The sequence below is a fragment of the Equus quagga genome, chromosome 5 (genome assembly GCF_021613505.1).
Source record: "Equus quagga isolate Etosha38 chromosome 5, UCLA_HA_Equagga_1.0, whole genome shotgun sequence".
NCBI lineage: Eukaryota > Metazoa > Chordata > Mammalia > Perissodactyla > Equidae > Equus > Equus quagga.
The window spans coordinates 117,239,829-117,256,304 of record NC_060271.1 but is presented as its reverse complement, the minus strand read 5'-3'; the positions used below and the strand labels follow the sequence as shown (position 1 = coordinate 117,256,304).

Sequence of the window (16,476 nt, the reverse complement as noted above, 5' to 3'; positions counted from 1 at the left end):
GGCCTTCCAGCTATAAACCCCAACCAGATTTGTAGTTCCTGAGGACAGAAAAGTATGGAGAGATCTCTCCCAGAGCCAGACCCTCATGGACAAAGCAAGAAAAGCCTGAGGAAAGTTCTCATAGGGTTTTTTGTAATCGTCAAAAACTGGAAACAACCCTGATGTCCCTCAGTGGTTGAATGGATAAATTGTGGTACATCTATACTTGTACTCTTGTTTGGAATACTACTCAGCAATAAAAAAGAACTATGAATTCATATAACAACTTGGAGGGAACTTCAAAGGTGTCATGTCGAGGGAACCAGCCAATTTCAAAAGGTTACTGTATGATTCCATTTATATGACTTTCTTAAGATTACAGAATTATAGTGATGGAAAACAGACCTGTGGTTGCTAGGGGGTAGGGTTGGGGTGGGGGCGTGGCTGTAAGGGGGTAGCACAAGGGAGTTTCTTTGAGGTCACAGAATAGTTGTGTGTCCTAGTAGGGTGGTGATTCATGAATTGAGAGATGTGATGAAATTTCGTAGACTTTAAAAAAGAGTGCATGTAAAAACTGATGAAATTCAAATAAGGTCTGTAGCTTACCTAATAATGTACCAATGTCAATGTCCTGGCCTTAACAATCGTTATGTAAGATGTTATTGGGGAAGCTGGATGAGGATACATGGGAATTCTCTGTCCTATTTTGCAATTGTAAGTCTAAAATTATTTCAAAATAAAGAGTTTACCAAAATGTGGAGGGGCACTGATTTCTGCAAGCAGCACTTCGGAATCTCTTCAGTTTTTACTAGAAAAGATAATATAAAACAAAGCCTCAAGAATTATAAACTTAATGCAGTTTCCAAGCATTGTAATCTCGTTTGATATAATTTTGATTTGGAAATTATGCTCAGTTATTTTAACTACAGTATTATTACAAATATTTTTATATTCATACAAATATATTGTATACATGAAAAAAATCCCATGGAGAGTTTCCCCCAGGATGAAATAACTCCTAATCTCCTTTCAGAGCTCCTGGTGTATGGCTTCTGTCTGCCTTTTTAACCACATCTCCTTCTGCCCCCAAAATGCATTCTGAGGTGAACTATTTATAATCCCCACCTTCCTCCCCATCCATTCCTCTTTCCTGTTGCCTCTTATTTGCTTGATGAGCTTCTCCTTCAAGACCCAACTCAGACTCTGCTTCCACTGCAAAGCTTTGCCTGACCCAGGAATCAGAGTGGCTCCAACAGGACCATTCCTGCATCTAGAAGTTGTAGTGTAACATGTTGCCCTTTGGTTATTTTGTTCACTTGTCTGGCTCCCACCCTAGTCTCTGAATTCCTTGAGGGCCCACACTGGGTCCCATTCCTCCCCATAGGCTCCATGCCTGGCTCAGTGCCTGGAATACACCATAAATGGTGATAAGCAAATGAGTGAATCTGAGGTTCTGGAAAGTCCTTAGTAATAAATTTTGTTTATTCTACCCTGCCTTAATAGAGTAGTTTTCAACAAAACTGAAGATCATAAGGGGTTCTGATTAACCACAGTTAAACGGAATGGTAAATTAATGTTTAAAACATTTCCCAAACATTCAACTTAGTTAAGACTTTACTATATTAAAATTTTTCCCATTCTTTCTTTTCATTCATGACACCTGTTGTAAGAAGCTTTAGGAAAACTGTGAGGTTGCACTCGTGAGCCTCCTTGGGCAGGTAAGATCTAGAACTTAAGGATAGGATGTGGATTCTGAAGGAGGACGAGGTAGGGTATCAAGATAAAGAACACAACCCTTCATTAAATCTGTATATCGCTTCAGAATTTTCCTAAAAGAAATAAAGTGTTCTCCACCTTGCAAATGGTCACTCTCTAGTCCACCTGCCATGCTGCAGCAGAGCCTAAATGTTTGAGGACAGACTCTCCTGATTTCTCCCTCATCATCTTCATGGGCAAATGACCTGGGACTCCATAATTGTCTGCAGGTCGAGCTTCTGTCCTCATACTCCAGCAAAATGACTCAGAGTTTCATCATTTCTTCTTGCACAATCTAATGACCATTTCTCCACCCAAGGTCTGGTAACTTCGTTCAACAGGGCAGATCACCTTCTCCTTGAAACTGGTCCCTCCCCTGGCTCCTGAGACACCACCTTCCTCTCCTACCTCCTCTCCTGATGACATCCCCTAAGATTTCATCATTGTTTTTATGTTCATTTTTAAAAATAAAGGTAATAATGTTTCATGTTCCAAATTTCCCGTTTTCTCTTCAATGCTTTCTGACATCTTGTCATCTTTAAAGGCCCAAATTAGATGCCACCCTCCCTAAGAAACCATGTAACTACTGAGCCCCTACTCATCCTTTTTTCCTCTCCTGGAGCACCTAAAAGCCAAGTGTACTTTCGCTATTTAGTACTTCACATATTCTGGTTTGTGGGATCCCCTGTTGTTTTATGAATTACTCTTATTTCTTCAACCAAACAGAGGCTCCTTAAGGACAAGACCCATGCTTTAAAATGATCCCATGTCCTTGTGGTGCCTCATGGAGTGTTTAGCACATTGTGTCAGTGGTCAAGAAACACTTGCTGGTTGAGATTAAGGCAGTGTTACAGTACCTTGGAAAGAGAAATATAAAGAAGAAAACCTTTGAAATTTCCTTTCCCTTCTCCTAATGCTGTACTATATACATGAAAAAAAAATCCCTTGGAGAGTTTGCCCCAGGATAAAATAACTCCTAACCTCCTTACAGAGCTCCTGGTGTATGGCTTCTGTCTACCTTTTTCTTTTTCTTTTTTTTTTTTGAGGAAGATTCACCCTGAGCTAACATCTGCCACCAACCCTCCTCTTTTTGCTGAGGAAGACTGGCCCTAAGCTAACATCCGTGCCCATCTTCCTCCACTTTATATGTGGGACGCCTACCACAGCATGGCTTGCCAGGTGGTGCCATGTCCGCACCCGAGATCCAAACTGGCGAACCCTGGGCTGCCGAAGCAGAATGTGCAAACTTAACCACTGCGCCAACAGGCTGGCCCCATGTATACCTTTTTAACCACATCTTCTGCCCCCAACATGCATTCTGGGGTGAACTATTTGTAATCCTCACCCTGCTCCCAGGGGCCTAAATCAGAGCAAGTCATCATGCACTGGAGCTGTACAAAATCAAACCACTCTTCCTGCCACAGTGTGGTGGTGGGGAAGGGGCATGGGATAGCATAGATTTCTCAACCCCCAAAGGCAGGGTGATGATGAACCTCTAGTTTCCACAGACAGGGTCCCTCATTAACCTCACAACAACCCCATGCTCAGTAGCATCATCATTCTGATTCTTCAGACGTGAAAACTGAGGCTTGGATACCTCACACTGCTTGCTCAAAGTCTCACAGGCAGTAAGCGCAGCCAGCCACATCATCTGCCATTAAACCTCGCTCCACCACACTGCACAGCTTCCAGGAGTCTGCTGCTGGTAGCCTTGGTTGATGGGTGGCTTCCATCATGGAAGTTTGTTGATTTAAAAAGTAGATGTTTGAGGAACTTAAAGATCTCCAGTGGAGAACCTTTAGAAAGAAAGGTTTACCTTCCTATCTGCCCACCCAGATGGACCCTACTTAAAATGGATTAATTTTAGCAAGTGAGGGGTTCTGTTTACTCCCCTCCTGGGTTTCTGTTAACCCTTTGACTTATGGTCAGATAGAGCAATCTGGCCAGAACTCCCCAAGGAGCTCCTTCCTTGGACAGCAGCTGCAAAGGGTATGGCAGCATCATCCACCTCAGAAAGCCTCTTAAAGAGTTCAGATCATTGTTCAGCGGGACCTGTTCAGGACCCCAGTGGCTGGGACCTCAGCAAGGTTCAGGATCTTAGGGAAGAGCTACATGACTTAAAAGTGCTGTGAGAGGGGCTGGCCCGGTGGCGCAGCGGTTAAGTGCACACGTTCTGCTTTGGCGGCCCAGGGTTCGCCAGTTCAGATCCCGGGTGCAGACAGGGCACTGCTTGGCAAGCCATTCTGTGGTAGGTGTCCCACATATAAAGTAGAGGAAGATGGGCATGGATGTTAGCTCAGGGCCAGTCTTCCTCAGCAAAAAGAGGAGGATTGGCAGCAGATGTTAGCTCAGGGCTAATCTTCCTTAAACAAAAAAAGTGTTATTCTTCCTTAAAAGAAAAAAAAGTGTTGTGAGAACAGAATTCTGGAGAAGAAGCTCCAGTCCCTACCTGAACCTACACCATCCAGATCCTTGTCCTGGATCTGTTGGAGTGAGCACGTGCTGGTTCCCCGCCAGCCCCAGAACCACTCCACGTGCCCCGTCTCTACCTTTGACTGATTCAGCTTTGAGAGGCTGAGCCTCCCTGTGAGGCAGGTCCTTGCTCAGTCATGAGAAGAAGGTGATTGGCTGGGGCTGCCAGGGCTTTGTGACCCGCCAGCAGGACTCCTCCAGTCCCTCACAATCCTTCATCCCTGCCTGCAAATATTGCCTCATGCAACCCCAGAATAACCTGGATGTGTGACGCAAGGGGTCAAGGGGTAGCAATTTTGCAGATTTTCCAAACAGGTGACTTCAGCCCCCCTGGGCCTGGGCAGGAAGGGGTAGCCCAGTGACAATGGGCATAGCCCCACGTCAGGAGCGGGAACGCTTTGGCAGGCTCGGCAGAGTTCTCGCTCCTCTGATCTCTCAGCATCTGCTCCAGTTTTCCTGGCCGGTAGGATGGCATCTGCAAAGCAGAATACAGTCATGTGTCGCTTAATGACGGAGATACATTCTGAGAAATGCAGCACTAGATGATTTTGTCATTGTGTGTACGTCACAGAGTGCACTGACACAAACCTAGATGGTATAGCCTACTAGACACCTAGGCTGTATGGAACTAATCTTATGGAACCACCATCGTGTATGCGGTCTGTTGTTGACTGAAACATCGTTATGCGGCGCATGACTGTACATGGGAATTCTGGAGGTGGGGAGGGATCGTGGGTAGAGGCTCAGCTTCAGAAAGCCCAGATGGCTGTCCCCAGGCAGAATGGGCAGAGAAAGCACAGTTGTGTAGTCTGTCTCCCTCCTGCACTGGCGTCTAGACCTGAAGCTGGATGTGTGTTGGGCACCTCTTCTCAAACAAGTGCCCTTGGAATCTCGGTATCTCCCCCCGGTAATGCTGACAACACTTACCAGATACTTACTGTGTGCCAGGCTCTGCTCAGCACTTTGTGTACATGCTCACTTAATCCTCCTAACAGCTCTGTGAGATGGGGACTGCTACTGTTCCCGTTTTATAGATGAGGAAACTGAGGCCCAAAGTCAAACAGCTGGGAAATTTAGAACCAGGATTCAAACCCAAGGGGTCTGACTGGAGATCCGTAGTCTTAAAGCAGCACTGTTTTGGAGCCTGCTGGAGGCATATCCAACACCCACCGCAGGCCCGAAAGACCTGGTATGTCTTTCGTAGCCATGCTGGGCAGAGGGCAGAGGCCTGGGAACTGCAGGGGCTTCTTCTAGGCACCAGAGAATTAGAGAAGAATGAGGGCCCCTGAGTTATCTTCAAGACACGTATATATGGAAGATAGACTGCCACTGAAGACTTAAAAACCAAAAGCCAAAATCAGATTTAGGCTGATGATAAGGTTCTTAAATATTAAGATGTGAGATTGCAGAGTTCTGCAGACTTATTTAAGATTTAGGAATATAAATGCTAGATCCAAGTGCAGTCGTAGGTAACTGGGAAGGACCTGGATGGTCTCTAGAAACTTTTCTGACTGTAGGATGTTGAGATTTGGTCATGATGCCCATTCTCAAGGCCTCAGGCCACAGCCTGGCCCTCAGCCCCACCTCTCCTGATGAGAGCTGTAAATGCCTTTCCCGTTACCAGTGAATTCACTGTGAATCTTAGGGTCCTAACTTAGGAAACGATTTAGCAAAATCACCAGATTAAACCTCCTGTACTTTTCTTTCCCACAACTTCAGACCTGGTAGCAGGAGTCAAGACCCTGCAGAGCAGGCTTTTCCCAAGGCCATGTCCCCAGTCTGAGCCTTGAATAGGGTTTCCAGCTGACCTGGAGAGTGGCATGCCACAACCCAATCAGGGGCTGTTTCTCCTGACAGTTACCATGTGCCAAAGATGATGGTAGAAACACGGGGACTGGGTTGGGAGATCCCACTATTATAGCCCTTGGAACAGAGCCTGCCCCTCTGAGTGGTTGCCTACCATTCTCTCAGGAGAGGAAGCAGCTCTTAGTTAACAGGTGTGTTAATTTTAAGAGTTTTCTCAGACTCCGTCTCTGCTGTAATTGGAGGCAGCTGGTCCGCTGAGGGCCAGATGCTTGGGCAAATGCTTTGTGTGCCCTGCCCCTGGAAGCTGACCTGGCTTGAGTCTAGGCCTGGGTTAACCCCCATACAAAGGCTCAGCAGAAGTTGGACGTGTTGATGAGTTTAACTCATGGCTCTGGGGAATAGGGAGCTCAGAATCTTAGAGCAGACACAATGCTCCAGGCCACTCCAGCTGGTCCAGCTGTTAGAGGACATCTTGGTTAGAGATAAACACTCCACTCAACCCCCTGCCCTGACATCACCGGCTTTTGACCAAACTAGGCTTCCTTTCTGGGGTACTAGATCAAAGTTTGGGGCCCTCCTTTTCTAAATTGAGCTGGGGAGGGAATTTGGGAATGGGGCAACATTTAAAGGAGTCTTTGCTCAGGACCTGGTGCCACCTGCTGGCCATAATTTAGTTGTATTTACAGGGCCAAATCTGGAAGAGGAAAATTAAAAGAAGGGCATCCTGCCCTCCCATCATGATAAGGGAACTAGGAGGCTGGTTTCTTTGTGACCCTCCAGCAAGTGTGGCAGAGAATCCTTGCAGAGACCCTGGTGCCTTGGATGAGTCCTCCTGGGCCAAAACAGACCACAGCTGAGGCAGAGAGTAGTATCACCTGAAGAACCTGAGCCAGTCCTGAGTGGAGACAAGGGCTCTGTCCCTAGTATCAGATGGGGACTGTGGTTCTAATTCCTGACCAGAAGCACCTGCAGTATTTTTTTTTTTTTTTAAGAAAGAGTGGTCCTAAGCTAACATCTCATGCCAGTCTTCCTCTTTTTCTTTTCTCCCCAAAGCCCCAGTACATAATTATATATCCTAGTTGTAGGTCCTTCTAGTACTTCTATGTGGGATGCCGCCACAGCATGGCTTGATGAGCAGTGCGTAGGTCCATGCCCAGGATCCAAACCCACGAACCCAGACCGCTGAAGTGGAGCGTGTGAACTTAACCACTCAGCCACAGGGCTGGCCCCTGCAGTATTTTTTAAAATTACATATGGGTGTATATAAGTGTGTGCATAACTATATATAATATACTATATATATTCTATATAGTGCATTATGTATTATATAGAGTGTATTATATACATAGCTTTACACACATGTACACACTCACATGCGCTTGGGCTTCACTTCAGCCTATTGGAAGGTCTCTGCAGGAGGGTCTGATGTGCTATCCTAGTAAAGAACCTCTGGAGTGCACTGCGCAGGCCTGAACCTTCAGCCCCTCTGGTCCTCTGGAACCACAGGAAGGCTGCCCTCAGGCTGGAAGACCCTTAAAGCTCAAATGATTTCAGTAAAAAACTAGAGGACTGGTTTAGACTAGGACCTATGCCTCTGCTTTTCTTCAATAATCGTCTCCTGAAACTCATGCACAGTAAACGGAAGAAAAATCCCTAAAGTGACTCAGGAACTCCCAGAGCCAACCTAAGACCATCCTACGCTTCCCAGAACCATCCCAGACCCTCTGAGGCCTACCAGACCACAGCACTACAGCCGGCCTGGAATGACCCTGCTCAAGGGCATAGAGTCAGAGGGCCCCACGACCTCAGGGAGAAATAGGTGCCTGAGCCTGTGGAAGGCCAGTGACCAGAATAGCTTTTGCCCTCTGTTCTCAGCTCCCTGCAGGCCCCTGCAGACCCTCAGAGGCCATTGGGGGCCAGATTGGGGCCATTCAAATCCATAACTCTGCTCTCTCTCCTTCCTGACTGCCTGCAGCACTTATTGTTTTCATCACACTTTGGGGCATTTGGTTATACTTTTCTCCTGTGTGTTTGTCTCCCCAATAAGACTGTAAACTCCTCGGGCCAGCACCAGTGCCCTAGTGGTTAAGTTCAGCGTGCTCTGCTTCCGTGGCCTGGGTTCGGTTCCTGGGTGTGGACCTACACCACTCATCTGTCAGTGGCCATGCCATGGTGGTGGATCTTCCTAAGCAAAAAAAAATATATATATATAAACTCCTTGAGGACAGGGGCAAATCTTTATGTTTCTCATAGTCTCTAAAAAAATAAATACTCATCAAAATGCAGTGCACTTTCCTTGACACTACCCATTCTGCCTCTTTATCAAGTTTGGTGTCCATCCACTCCCATCCACTCCTACTGATGACACATTAGGTGAGCTCCCTGGAAACTCGGAGGCACTCTTCTAACTCCAGTCTCTCCAGTCACTGAGAATTGGTCTGGAACCAAATGAAACATAGCCTGGCCATTGAGGAGCTTACAGTCAGGTGGAAGGGGCAGACACATAAGTGATTTCAAGAGAATGTAATAAATGCCATGATTGAGTCTGCTCAGGGTGCTATAGAAACACAGAGGAGGAGCATGTTTCCCTGCACAAGGGTTCAGAGAAAGTTTCCCGGAGGAGATGATGCTAAAGCTGAGTCCTCAAGGTTGACTGAGGTGGAGGAGTCCAGGCCAGAAGGTGATGAAAGATGATTCAGAAAGAGGAGAAGACGTGAGGAAGCGTCACTGTCGTTCAACAAATTTGCTGAATAGCTTGCCTGTGACAGGCCTGGAAACACCACTTCTGGCTTTGAGGCACTTTCTGACAAAGGGGGCAGGCATTGAAACAAGTCCAGTGGCCAGTACAAGGGTCAGGTGACAAGGCAGAGGGCTCAAAGCCATTATGTAAGAGGAGCCTCAAGTGCAGTCCAAATTGCCCTCAGAAATCTCTGGAATTGCCAGCTCCTGAGTCCTTAGAAGCTCCCAAGACAATAATTTTTGTTTCTCTTGTTTTTTGGCCAGGCTAGCCTCCCTTTCCCTGGGCAATGAAGGACCAGGTCTATTTTTAAAGGAGGAAGGACTAGGAATAAAAGGATTTCTGTCTCGATTTTTCTCAAAATCTTCATTGAAGTTGGACATTCATCCAATGAGGTTCCATTATATATACTGGGGTGGGGGTGTCGGAGAGCACAGCCAAGCAATGCCAACTGAGAATTCTCTTTAAAGCAGCTTCTCCAACTTTACTGTGCCTGCGGACCCTCTGGGCATCTTGGTCAAGCACATTCTCTGACTCAGTAGATCTGGGGTGGGGCTCAAGAATTGGAATTTCTGAAAAGCTCCTGCCCACAGAGCACCAATGTTACTGCTCCAGGGACCACAGTTTGAGAACCACTGGAGGGGAGAATGAGTGGACTTGGGGGTGGGGGCAGCATTCCAGACAGAGGGTGAGTAGGGGGCTGCCTGTGTCTCCCGACTTGGGGAGCAAAGTGAGAGTGCTGGAGAGGTGAGGCCCAGTCAGGAGTTCGATAAGCCGTGGGGAGGGGTGACATTATAAGGGCAGATGCCTGCAGGGGACAGGGGAGTGGGCTGGGTGTATTCTTTCTTCACAGAGACACTTTGTAGATTAAACCTAGAGAAATAGTCTTCACTCAGAAATATGCACTCTCACATTCTTGAAATACACACTTTTGGTCTATCTTCTGTTTCTCCATTTCTGATAAAGAACTAGTTACAAGAAATACTTCCTTCTTCTCTTAACAGTGTAAGTCAATGATAAACAGGGGCTGACTCTTGGCCTCTGCCTCGGCCTGGGGTGGGCGGGAGGGTAACAGGAGCTCACACCTGCTGGCCAGAGGGGGCGCCACTGCTCAGCCCCAACCTTAGGTGGTTGTGTAGGAACAGGCCCAGGGTTGCCAAAGGAAGCCAGAAATCCCAAATTGTTTGTGTGAAACATTCCAACTTTAAAATATTACGTACTAATTAAAAAATGTTTCCGACACTGTGAGTCCTAGAGAGTTCAAGTCTACAAGGCAAATTCGGCCAGTGGGTGTCTCAATTATGACTGCTGGTTGAAAGGGCTTTAAGCTGGGGAGTGGTGTGGCCAGGGCTGCTTTACATAGATTCTGACCTCCACAGTGTCAAGGATGGCCTAGGGGGAGAGAGAGTCCGGAGGCTGGAAGGCCTTCTAGGAGGTGTCTGCTGGCCTTGGCGAGAGAGAACACATGCATAAACCCCGAGGCAGCAGGAGAGGTGGTGAGGAGCAGGACATATTGGGAAGACAGAGGTGCAGGACTCAATTAGATGTGAAGATGAGGGAGGGTAGGCTTCTCGGATGAGCCCACAGGTTTCTAATGTGGGGGACTGGGTGACCGCTGGTGACGTTCACTGGGATAATGAATACGTGAGCAGAAACCTGTATTAAGGGAAGGTTCTGGATAAGCAGAATTTAGGTGCTTGTGGGTCAGCCAGCAGGTCACAGGAATATGGAGTCTGAAGTCGGAGGAGAGGCGAAGAGTAGTCGGCTTTCTAAAACACAAATCTAGTCAGGTTACTGTCTGTTTAAAATCCTCTGATGGCTTCCGGTTGTCTAAATAGAAAGTCCAGACTCCTCCTCATGGTAAACTAAGCCTTTGGCAGTCTGTCCCCACCAGTCTCATTGTGCCACACCCCAACACAAAAGCCAGCTCCACAAGCCTGCTGAATACCTCAGAGTCCCGGAATAAGCCCTGCCTTTGTCCTTGCTAGTCCTAGGGCCTCAGTGCCCTCTTACCCCATCCCTTTTGTAAGTACTCCTTTCAGGCCCCAGCATCTCTGCTCTGAAGCCTTCGCTGGCCCTGTCAAGCAGAAGAGATCACTCCCTTCTTGTGGCATCCCTGAACTTATGTGTGCTGCTTTTACTGCCCGTCACCCCCTTCTGTGGGGACTTGCCTGTCTGTAAACTCCTCAAAGGCAGAGACCACATCTTCCTTAACTGTGTATTGCCAGCTCTTAGCACATGGCTAGCATATAGTAGACACTCATTAAATGTTTAAAGAATGAATCAGTACCCCTTCTCCAGGAGGGTAAACTGCCAGGCTGGTCTGAAGGAAGATGCTTCTCACTTCCCAGGGATAGTCCCGCTCCTTCTCTCCTTTAAGCCGTAGAACATGCGAGGCCCCTGGTGCTGACCTTGCCTTTCTTCCTTCTGTGCAGCTGGGGTATGGCTGTCAATGTGTACTCCACATCTGTGACCAGTGAGAATCTGAGTCGCCATGATATGCTTGCTTGGGTCAATGACTCCCTGCACCTCAACTATACCAAGATAGAACAGCTCTGTTCAGGTACGTGCCTGTGAATGGGGGAAGGGAGCCCTGCTGGAGGGCTGGGGAGGGAAGGCGGGAGACTGAACAGCCACAGCAGAGAATGCACTTGTAATTAGGATTAAGGAGGAGAGCTGCAGAGCCCTTAAACTAGTCAAAGGGTATGGAGTTGAAGTAAGGAAATAGGGGTCTCCGTGGACTGGAAAGAGTAAAAAGTGAAGAGCAGGAGAGGCACAATGAAGGGCTGCAGGAGTGGAGGGCAGTGGGGTATCAAGAGCTGGGACAGGCAGTGAAGCCACTTGGGGTCCAAATCTCAGCTCTTCTTGTAGTGCAACCCTGGGCAAGTCACTACACTTCTCTAGGTCTGTTTTCCCTTCCATAAAATGGAGATAATATCACCTGCCTAACTAGGGTTGCTGTTAGGATTAAATTACATACATGTGTTTGGTATGGTGCTGGTACATAATTGCATCAATAAACAGTGATTGTTCTTATTCTTGGAAAGCTGGGGGGATTCTGGGCGTGTCTATCCTGCAAGTAGGATTGGCCCCAGCCCTGGGGCAAGGAGAGAGAAGAGGAGGTGGGGTAGTTTGGGAGTAGGCCAGCAGGGGGCCTGGGGAAGTGAAAGCAAGCAGCCCCAGGAAGGCAGTGGCCCAGACCCCCTCAGTCAGCTGTGCGTCTCCACAGGGGCAGCCTACTGCCAGTTCATGGACATGCTCTTCCCTGGCTGTGTGCACTTGAGGAAGGTAAAGTTCCAGGCCAAGCTAGAGCACGAATATATCCACAACTTCAAGGTGCTGCAAGCAGCTTTCAAGAAGATGGGTGTTGACAAAGTAGGTGCCTGCGCTCCGGGGGCCCCTGAGGAGCTGTGTGACCCTAGGGAAGAAGATGACCCACCAGCTGGGGCAACAGGGCTGCTGGGGTCATTCCCGCTCTCATGCCTCTCTCTCCACCCCCCAACTCTCCAGAGGGAGTGTTCCCCCAGCTCCAGGCACAGTGGAAAACCCCACACTTGACATTCTGTCCTGACAACATTCCTGTCCCTTCCTCCTCTTTGGACCCCATCCTTCCCCACAGTTGAGGCTCAGTATACTGCTCGGTATACTGTTTCTTCTCTGAAGGGCCCAAGCAAAGTCTCTTGGCTCACTCTGCTGCCTCGATGGCCCCAGGCCTCTGGTTCCAGCAGTCCCCATCCCACACGCATGCAGTGGCACCAAGGGATACCTCCCCACATAACTCCTCTTGTGCTTAGAGGAAAGGACCTGGATCTCAGGTGGGGGTCAGCAGCCTACCCATCTGCTCTGGTGCCTTGGGAGGGGGGCGAGGTGGAGAAGGTGGAGGATGCTGCAGCCCAGGAGCTGGCTTTCCTGAGAGCAGTGGCCCTCTCACAGCGGAAGGCAGCACTACGGCAGCAGGTGGTTAAAGTTCTCTGCTTATGTGGTCTATTTCAGATAATTCCTGTAGAGAAATTAGTGAAAGGAAAATTCCAAGATAATTTTGAGTTTATTCAGTGGTTTAAGAAATTCTTTGACGCAAACTATGATGGAAAGGATTACAACCCTCTGCTGGCGCGGCAGGGCCAGGACGTAGCGCCACCTCCTAACCCAGGTGATCAGATCTTCAACAAATCCAAGAAACTCATTGGCACAGCAGGTAACGTGCCCGAGCCGGGGGAGGGAGTGTGGGGGGCCGGGCCGGCAGGGCTCTACAGCCAGGAGTGCCCCCTGGGCCGCCCGGCCCGGCCCTACCAACCTAGAGGAGACTGTTATCACGGAGTTCAGATGACGCCGCCTGCTGCCTGCCTAGACCAGGGGGAGTCACAGTAGGGAGAGAGGGCTCCAAAGATCCCTTTAAGAGGAGAGCCACTGGCACTAGCCGAGGTGGTGGCTGGTCGTGGGAGGCCCAGGGCACTTCCTTCCATAGCATGAGCTAACTAATCGAGATGATGGGGAAGCATGTGGCATGGTTCCTCCGTCCAGATCCATCCAGGCCAAGGGTCAGCACTGCACACCCTCCTTGCCCCTGCCCACTGGACACCCAGGGACAGGAGTTCTGCAAGCTCAATCATATCTTCCCCCATTCTGAAGCCCATAGCCCTAAGTCCTCAAGAGATGAGTCTCTGGAAACTAGCCTTTGTCTGGGTTCTAGAGGAGAAGGGAAGGAGGCAATAGGGCCTTTAGGAGATGAGAGGGTTCGGGAGAGAAGGAGAGAGAAGCAGCCCCAGCCTGCATCTGAACCCGTCATAGCAGAGCCCTCCTCTGTTTGCGCTGCTGCCCTGCCTGGGCCTGCCCCCATCACCTGCTTGCTTTGCATCAGAAGCAGCCAGCTCTGTCTAGGAAGCTGCAGTAGTGAGAGAACAAGTAGCCACAGCATGCCGGGTGTGCGGGGAGAGGGGGGAAGCTGGGGTCCCTGAGCCAGGCCGAGCAGCGGACACGGGGCCCATCCTGAGGCAGGGGGCCCAGGAAGAGCAAGAGCAGGGGCAGGTTTCTTACGTACCCTCCAGCCCTGAGGCTGTGAGGTCACCTGCAGGGAGGGTGGCTTTGGGCCGGGGCTTCTGTTAAGAAAGACCCAGTAAGAGCCAGATCTGAGACCCTGAACCAGCTGCTTTTCCTCAGGCTCCAGCTGTCAGTACAAGAGGGCCCCCAACCCTTCCAGCCCTGCTTCCCAGATTTGCCGTCCCAGTTCCTCTCATCTCTCCCTCAGGCCAGCTCTCCTCCCTCCCTATGCCTCTCACTCTCTTTAGTTCCCTGTAGTCCCTGCTCTCCCAGCCTTGCCAAAGGGCTGCCCAGCTGCTGTGGTGTCATGTGTGGCCGTGGCTTGAGGCCTAGATGTAGATGCCCCTTCTGAGTGGGAGGGGAGGGGAGGGCAAGAGTGCCTGCCTCTCGCATGGGCCTGTCCCCACAGTCGTCATACCAGGCTGTCTCGTGCCACATAAGCTATGGGCTCACGTGGCCCCATCTGACTTTTCTCCTCTGGGCAGTTCCACAGAGGACGTCCCCCACAGGCCCCAAAAATATGCAGACCTCTGGCCGACTGAGCAATGTGGCCCCACCCTGCATCCTCCGGAAGAATCCTCCATCAGCCCGAAATGGCGGCCATGAGACTGATGCCCAAATTCTTGAACTCAACCAGCAGGTGAGTGGGGTGGGCAAGGGTAGCCAAGATAACCCTGCCACAAAAGCCAGACCCTCAGGGTGTCAGGGCAGGCAGGGGAGACTGAGGCAGGGATCTCTGGCTTGATCACCACCTTCTCCCCAAGCAGCTATTGGATTTGAAGCTGACAGTGGATGGACTAGAGAAGGAACGTGACTTCTACTTCAGCAAACTTCGAGACATTGAGCTCATCTGCCAGGAACACGAAAGTGAGAACAGCCCTGTCATCTCGGGCATCATTGGCATTCTCTATGCCACTGAGGTGAGCTCTGCCTTCACCCCTAATGTCCCAGGCCCTCTGGGCCCTCCCCTATTCCAGCCTGGCCCTAAGACTGGAATGGATAGGACCAGAGGGGCCTCAGAGAACGTGGACTGATGAAGACAGTGAGCTGAAGTCATGAGCCCCAGGTCACATAGAGCCTTACCAAGGAAAGCAGGACTAGAACTGGGCCCTTCTCCCATCCCCTACAGATGTCCGCATCCTCAGCCTGGCCTGCCTGGCTCACTACTTCCCTCTCCCTTCTCACCCTCCAGGAAGGATTTGCACCCCCTGAGGACGATGAGATTGAGGAACACCAACAAGAAGACCAGGACGAGTACTGAGGGCGGCTCCAGCCCTGGCTGACTGCACGGCTTCCGTGCGTCCCCACCCTGCTCCCACCCCCACATTATAATCCTTTCCTTACAGCCTGTGGCCGGGTGCTTTGTGTCAGTGCCGCAGCACTGGGGAGCCTGGCGAGCAGGGCTTGGAGGGATAGGGCAGGTGAGCAGGCAGAGGCCCCGTCCTCCTGTGGCACTGGCCCAGTGGGCAGGACCTCTGCCCACTCCCCACCCCTATTTATTTCCGTTGTCTCTATGCTGTGTCGGCCAACACTTCCCAGGGTGCTGCTGCCACCCACCCCAGCCAGCCGCCTGCTCCCCTGACAGCCAGCAGCTGTATATTTGACAAAGTCATTGGTATATTTTTACTTACTGGATTTTCCTTGCACTTTACCTGTTCTTTTCCCAGGGCTGACAGCACGGCTCCGGGGCAGTGTGCCTGGCTTGGCTTCCCCTCCCTGTTGCCTGGGGCCGTGGCAGGACTCACCGATTTTTATTTATTTTGTCTTTTGACTTCCCAGTAGTCGAGGGGAAAGCTGATGTCAGGAGAGGGAGAAGGGGACTGAGGAGGGGGTGCCTTAGGCCCCAGTGGTCAGGGAGAGGGAGGGGAGCATGTGAGGGATGAAAATGACCTCCTGGCACCAGGCTCACCCACCCTCGGCCCCTTACCCCCAGCACCGAAGCCAGCACTGCCCCGAGACCCCCAGCCACTCCCTCTGCAGCTTGGTTCATACCACACAGACTCCGCCTGGACCCTCCAGTATGTCTGCCTCCCATCTGCCCGCCCCTCCAACCTCTGCCCCCTCGGGCCACCCAGCCTGCATATGTGTTCACTTTTATTTAAATAAACTTGTGTGGTAAAAGTCCATGCCGTGTCTCCTCAACTGAGCCACAGCCTGAGTCTCAATGCTTTTCTCTTCCTGAGCTTTCACCTCTCCACAGGTGATAGCCACAGAGCTCAGCACCACTGCCATCCTCACTCATGCCCAGGGACCACCATGCCATGGGCACTTGGCCTCAGAGCCCAGCTCTGACCTAGCCCATCTCCCAACACTGGTGCTCAGGCTCTAAGGGAAGGCAGGAGGCCCTGACCCCCATTCCCTGAGGGGGAAGAAAGTTCAGGGCCATGGCTGTGGTGACAGGCAGCCCGGTGAAGTGGCTGTGGGCTAACAGTGGCCTGACCGAGAGGCAATTTCAGTCTCCTTTGGGCCAGTTAGACTCATGTTGTCCCCACCCCTTGTCACAGCTCACACACCTCACAGCAGTGATCCAGCTGGGGACAAGGGCTCGTGACAGAGATTGCTCAGTGGGTTACAAAGAGCATGCAGCTCTGAGTGCTGAAGCCCAGGATGGCAGTGTCCACATGGCTCCTCCTGTAGAACAAGCTCTGATGGGAATGGGGGACCAGGAAGCTCTCATATCATCCACACAG

General features: G+C 50.3%; 1 protein-coding gene across 5 annotated transcripts in view; it reads left to right on the top strand.

Moving 5' to 3' along the window:
* Window positions 1-15,910, top strand: part of MAPRE3 (microtubule associated protein RP/EB family member 3) — a 51,803-nt gene extending 35,893 nt beyond the window's left edge. For 4 of the 5 annotated variants that reach the window (XM_046662142.1, XM_046662144.1, XM_046662145.1 and 1 more), the window contains exons 2-7: window positions 11,185-11,312; window positions 11,979-12,124; window positions 12,743-12,944; window positions 14,272-14,426; window positions 14,554-14,706; window positions 14,979-15,910. In XM_046662142.1, coding sequence (XP_046518098.1) covers window positions 11,185-11,312; window positions 11,979-12,124; window positions 12,743-12,944; window positions 14,272-14,426; window positions 14,554-14,706; window positions 14,979-15,047 — 853 coding nt within the window. In that variant the 3' untranslated portion in view covers window positions 15,048-15,910. The remainder of the gene's footprint in view (window positions 1-11,184; window positions 11,313-11,978; window positions 12,125-12,742; window positions 12,945-14,271; window positions 14,427-14,553; window positions 14,707-14,978) is intronic. The other variant, XM_046662143.1, reaches the window with a different exon arrangement.
* Window positions 15,911-16,476: the final 566 nt, after the last annotated feature.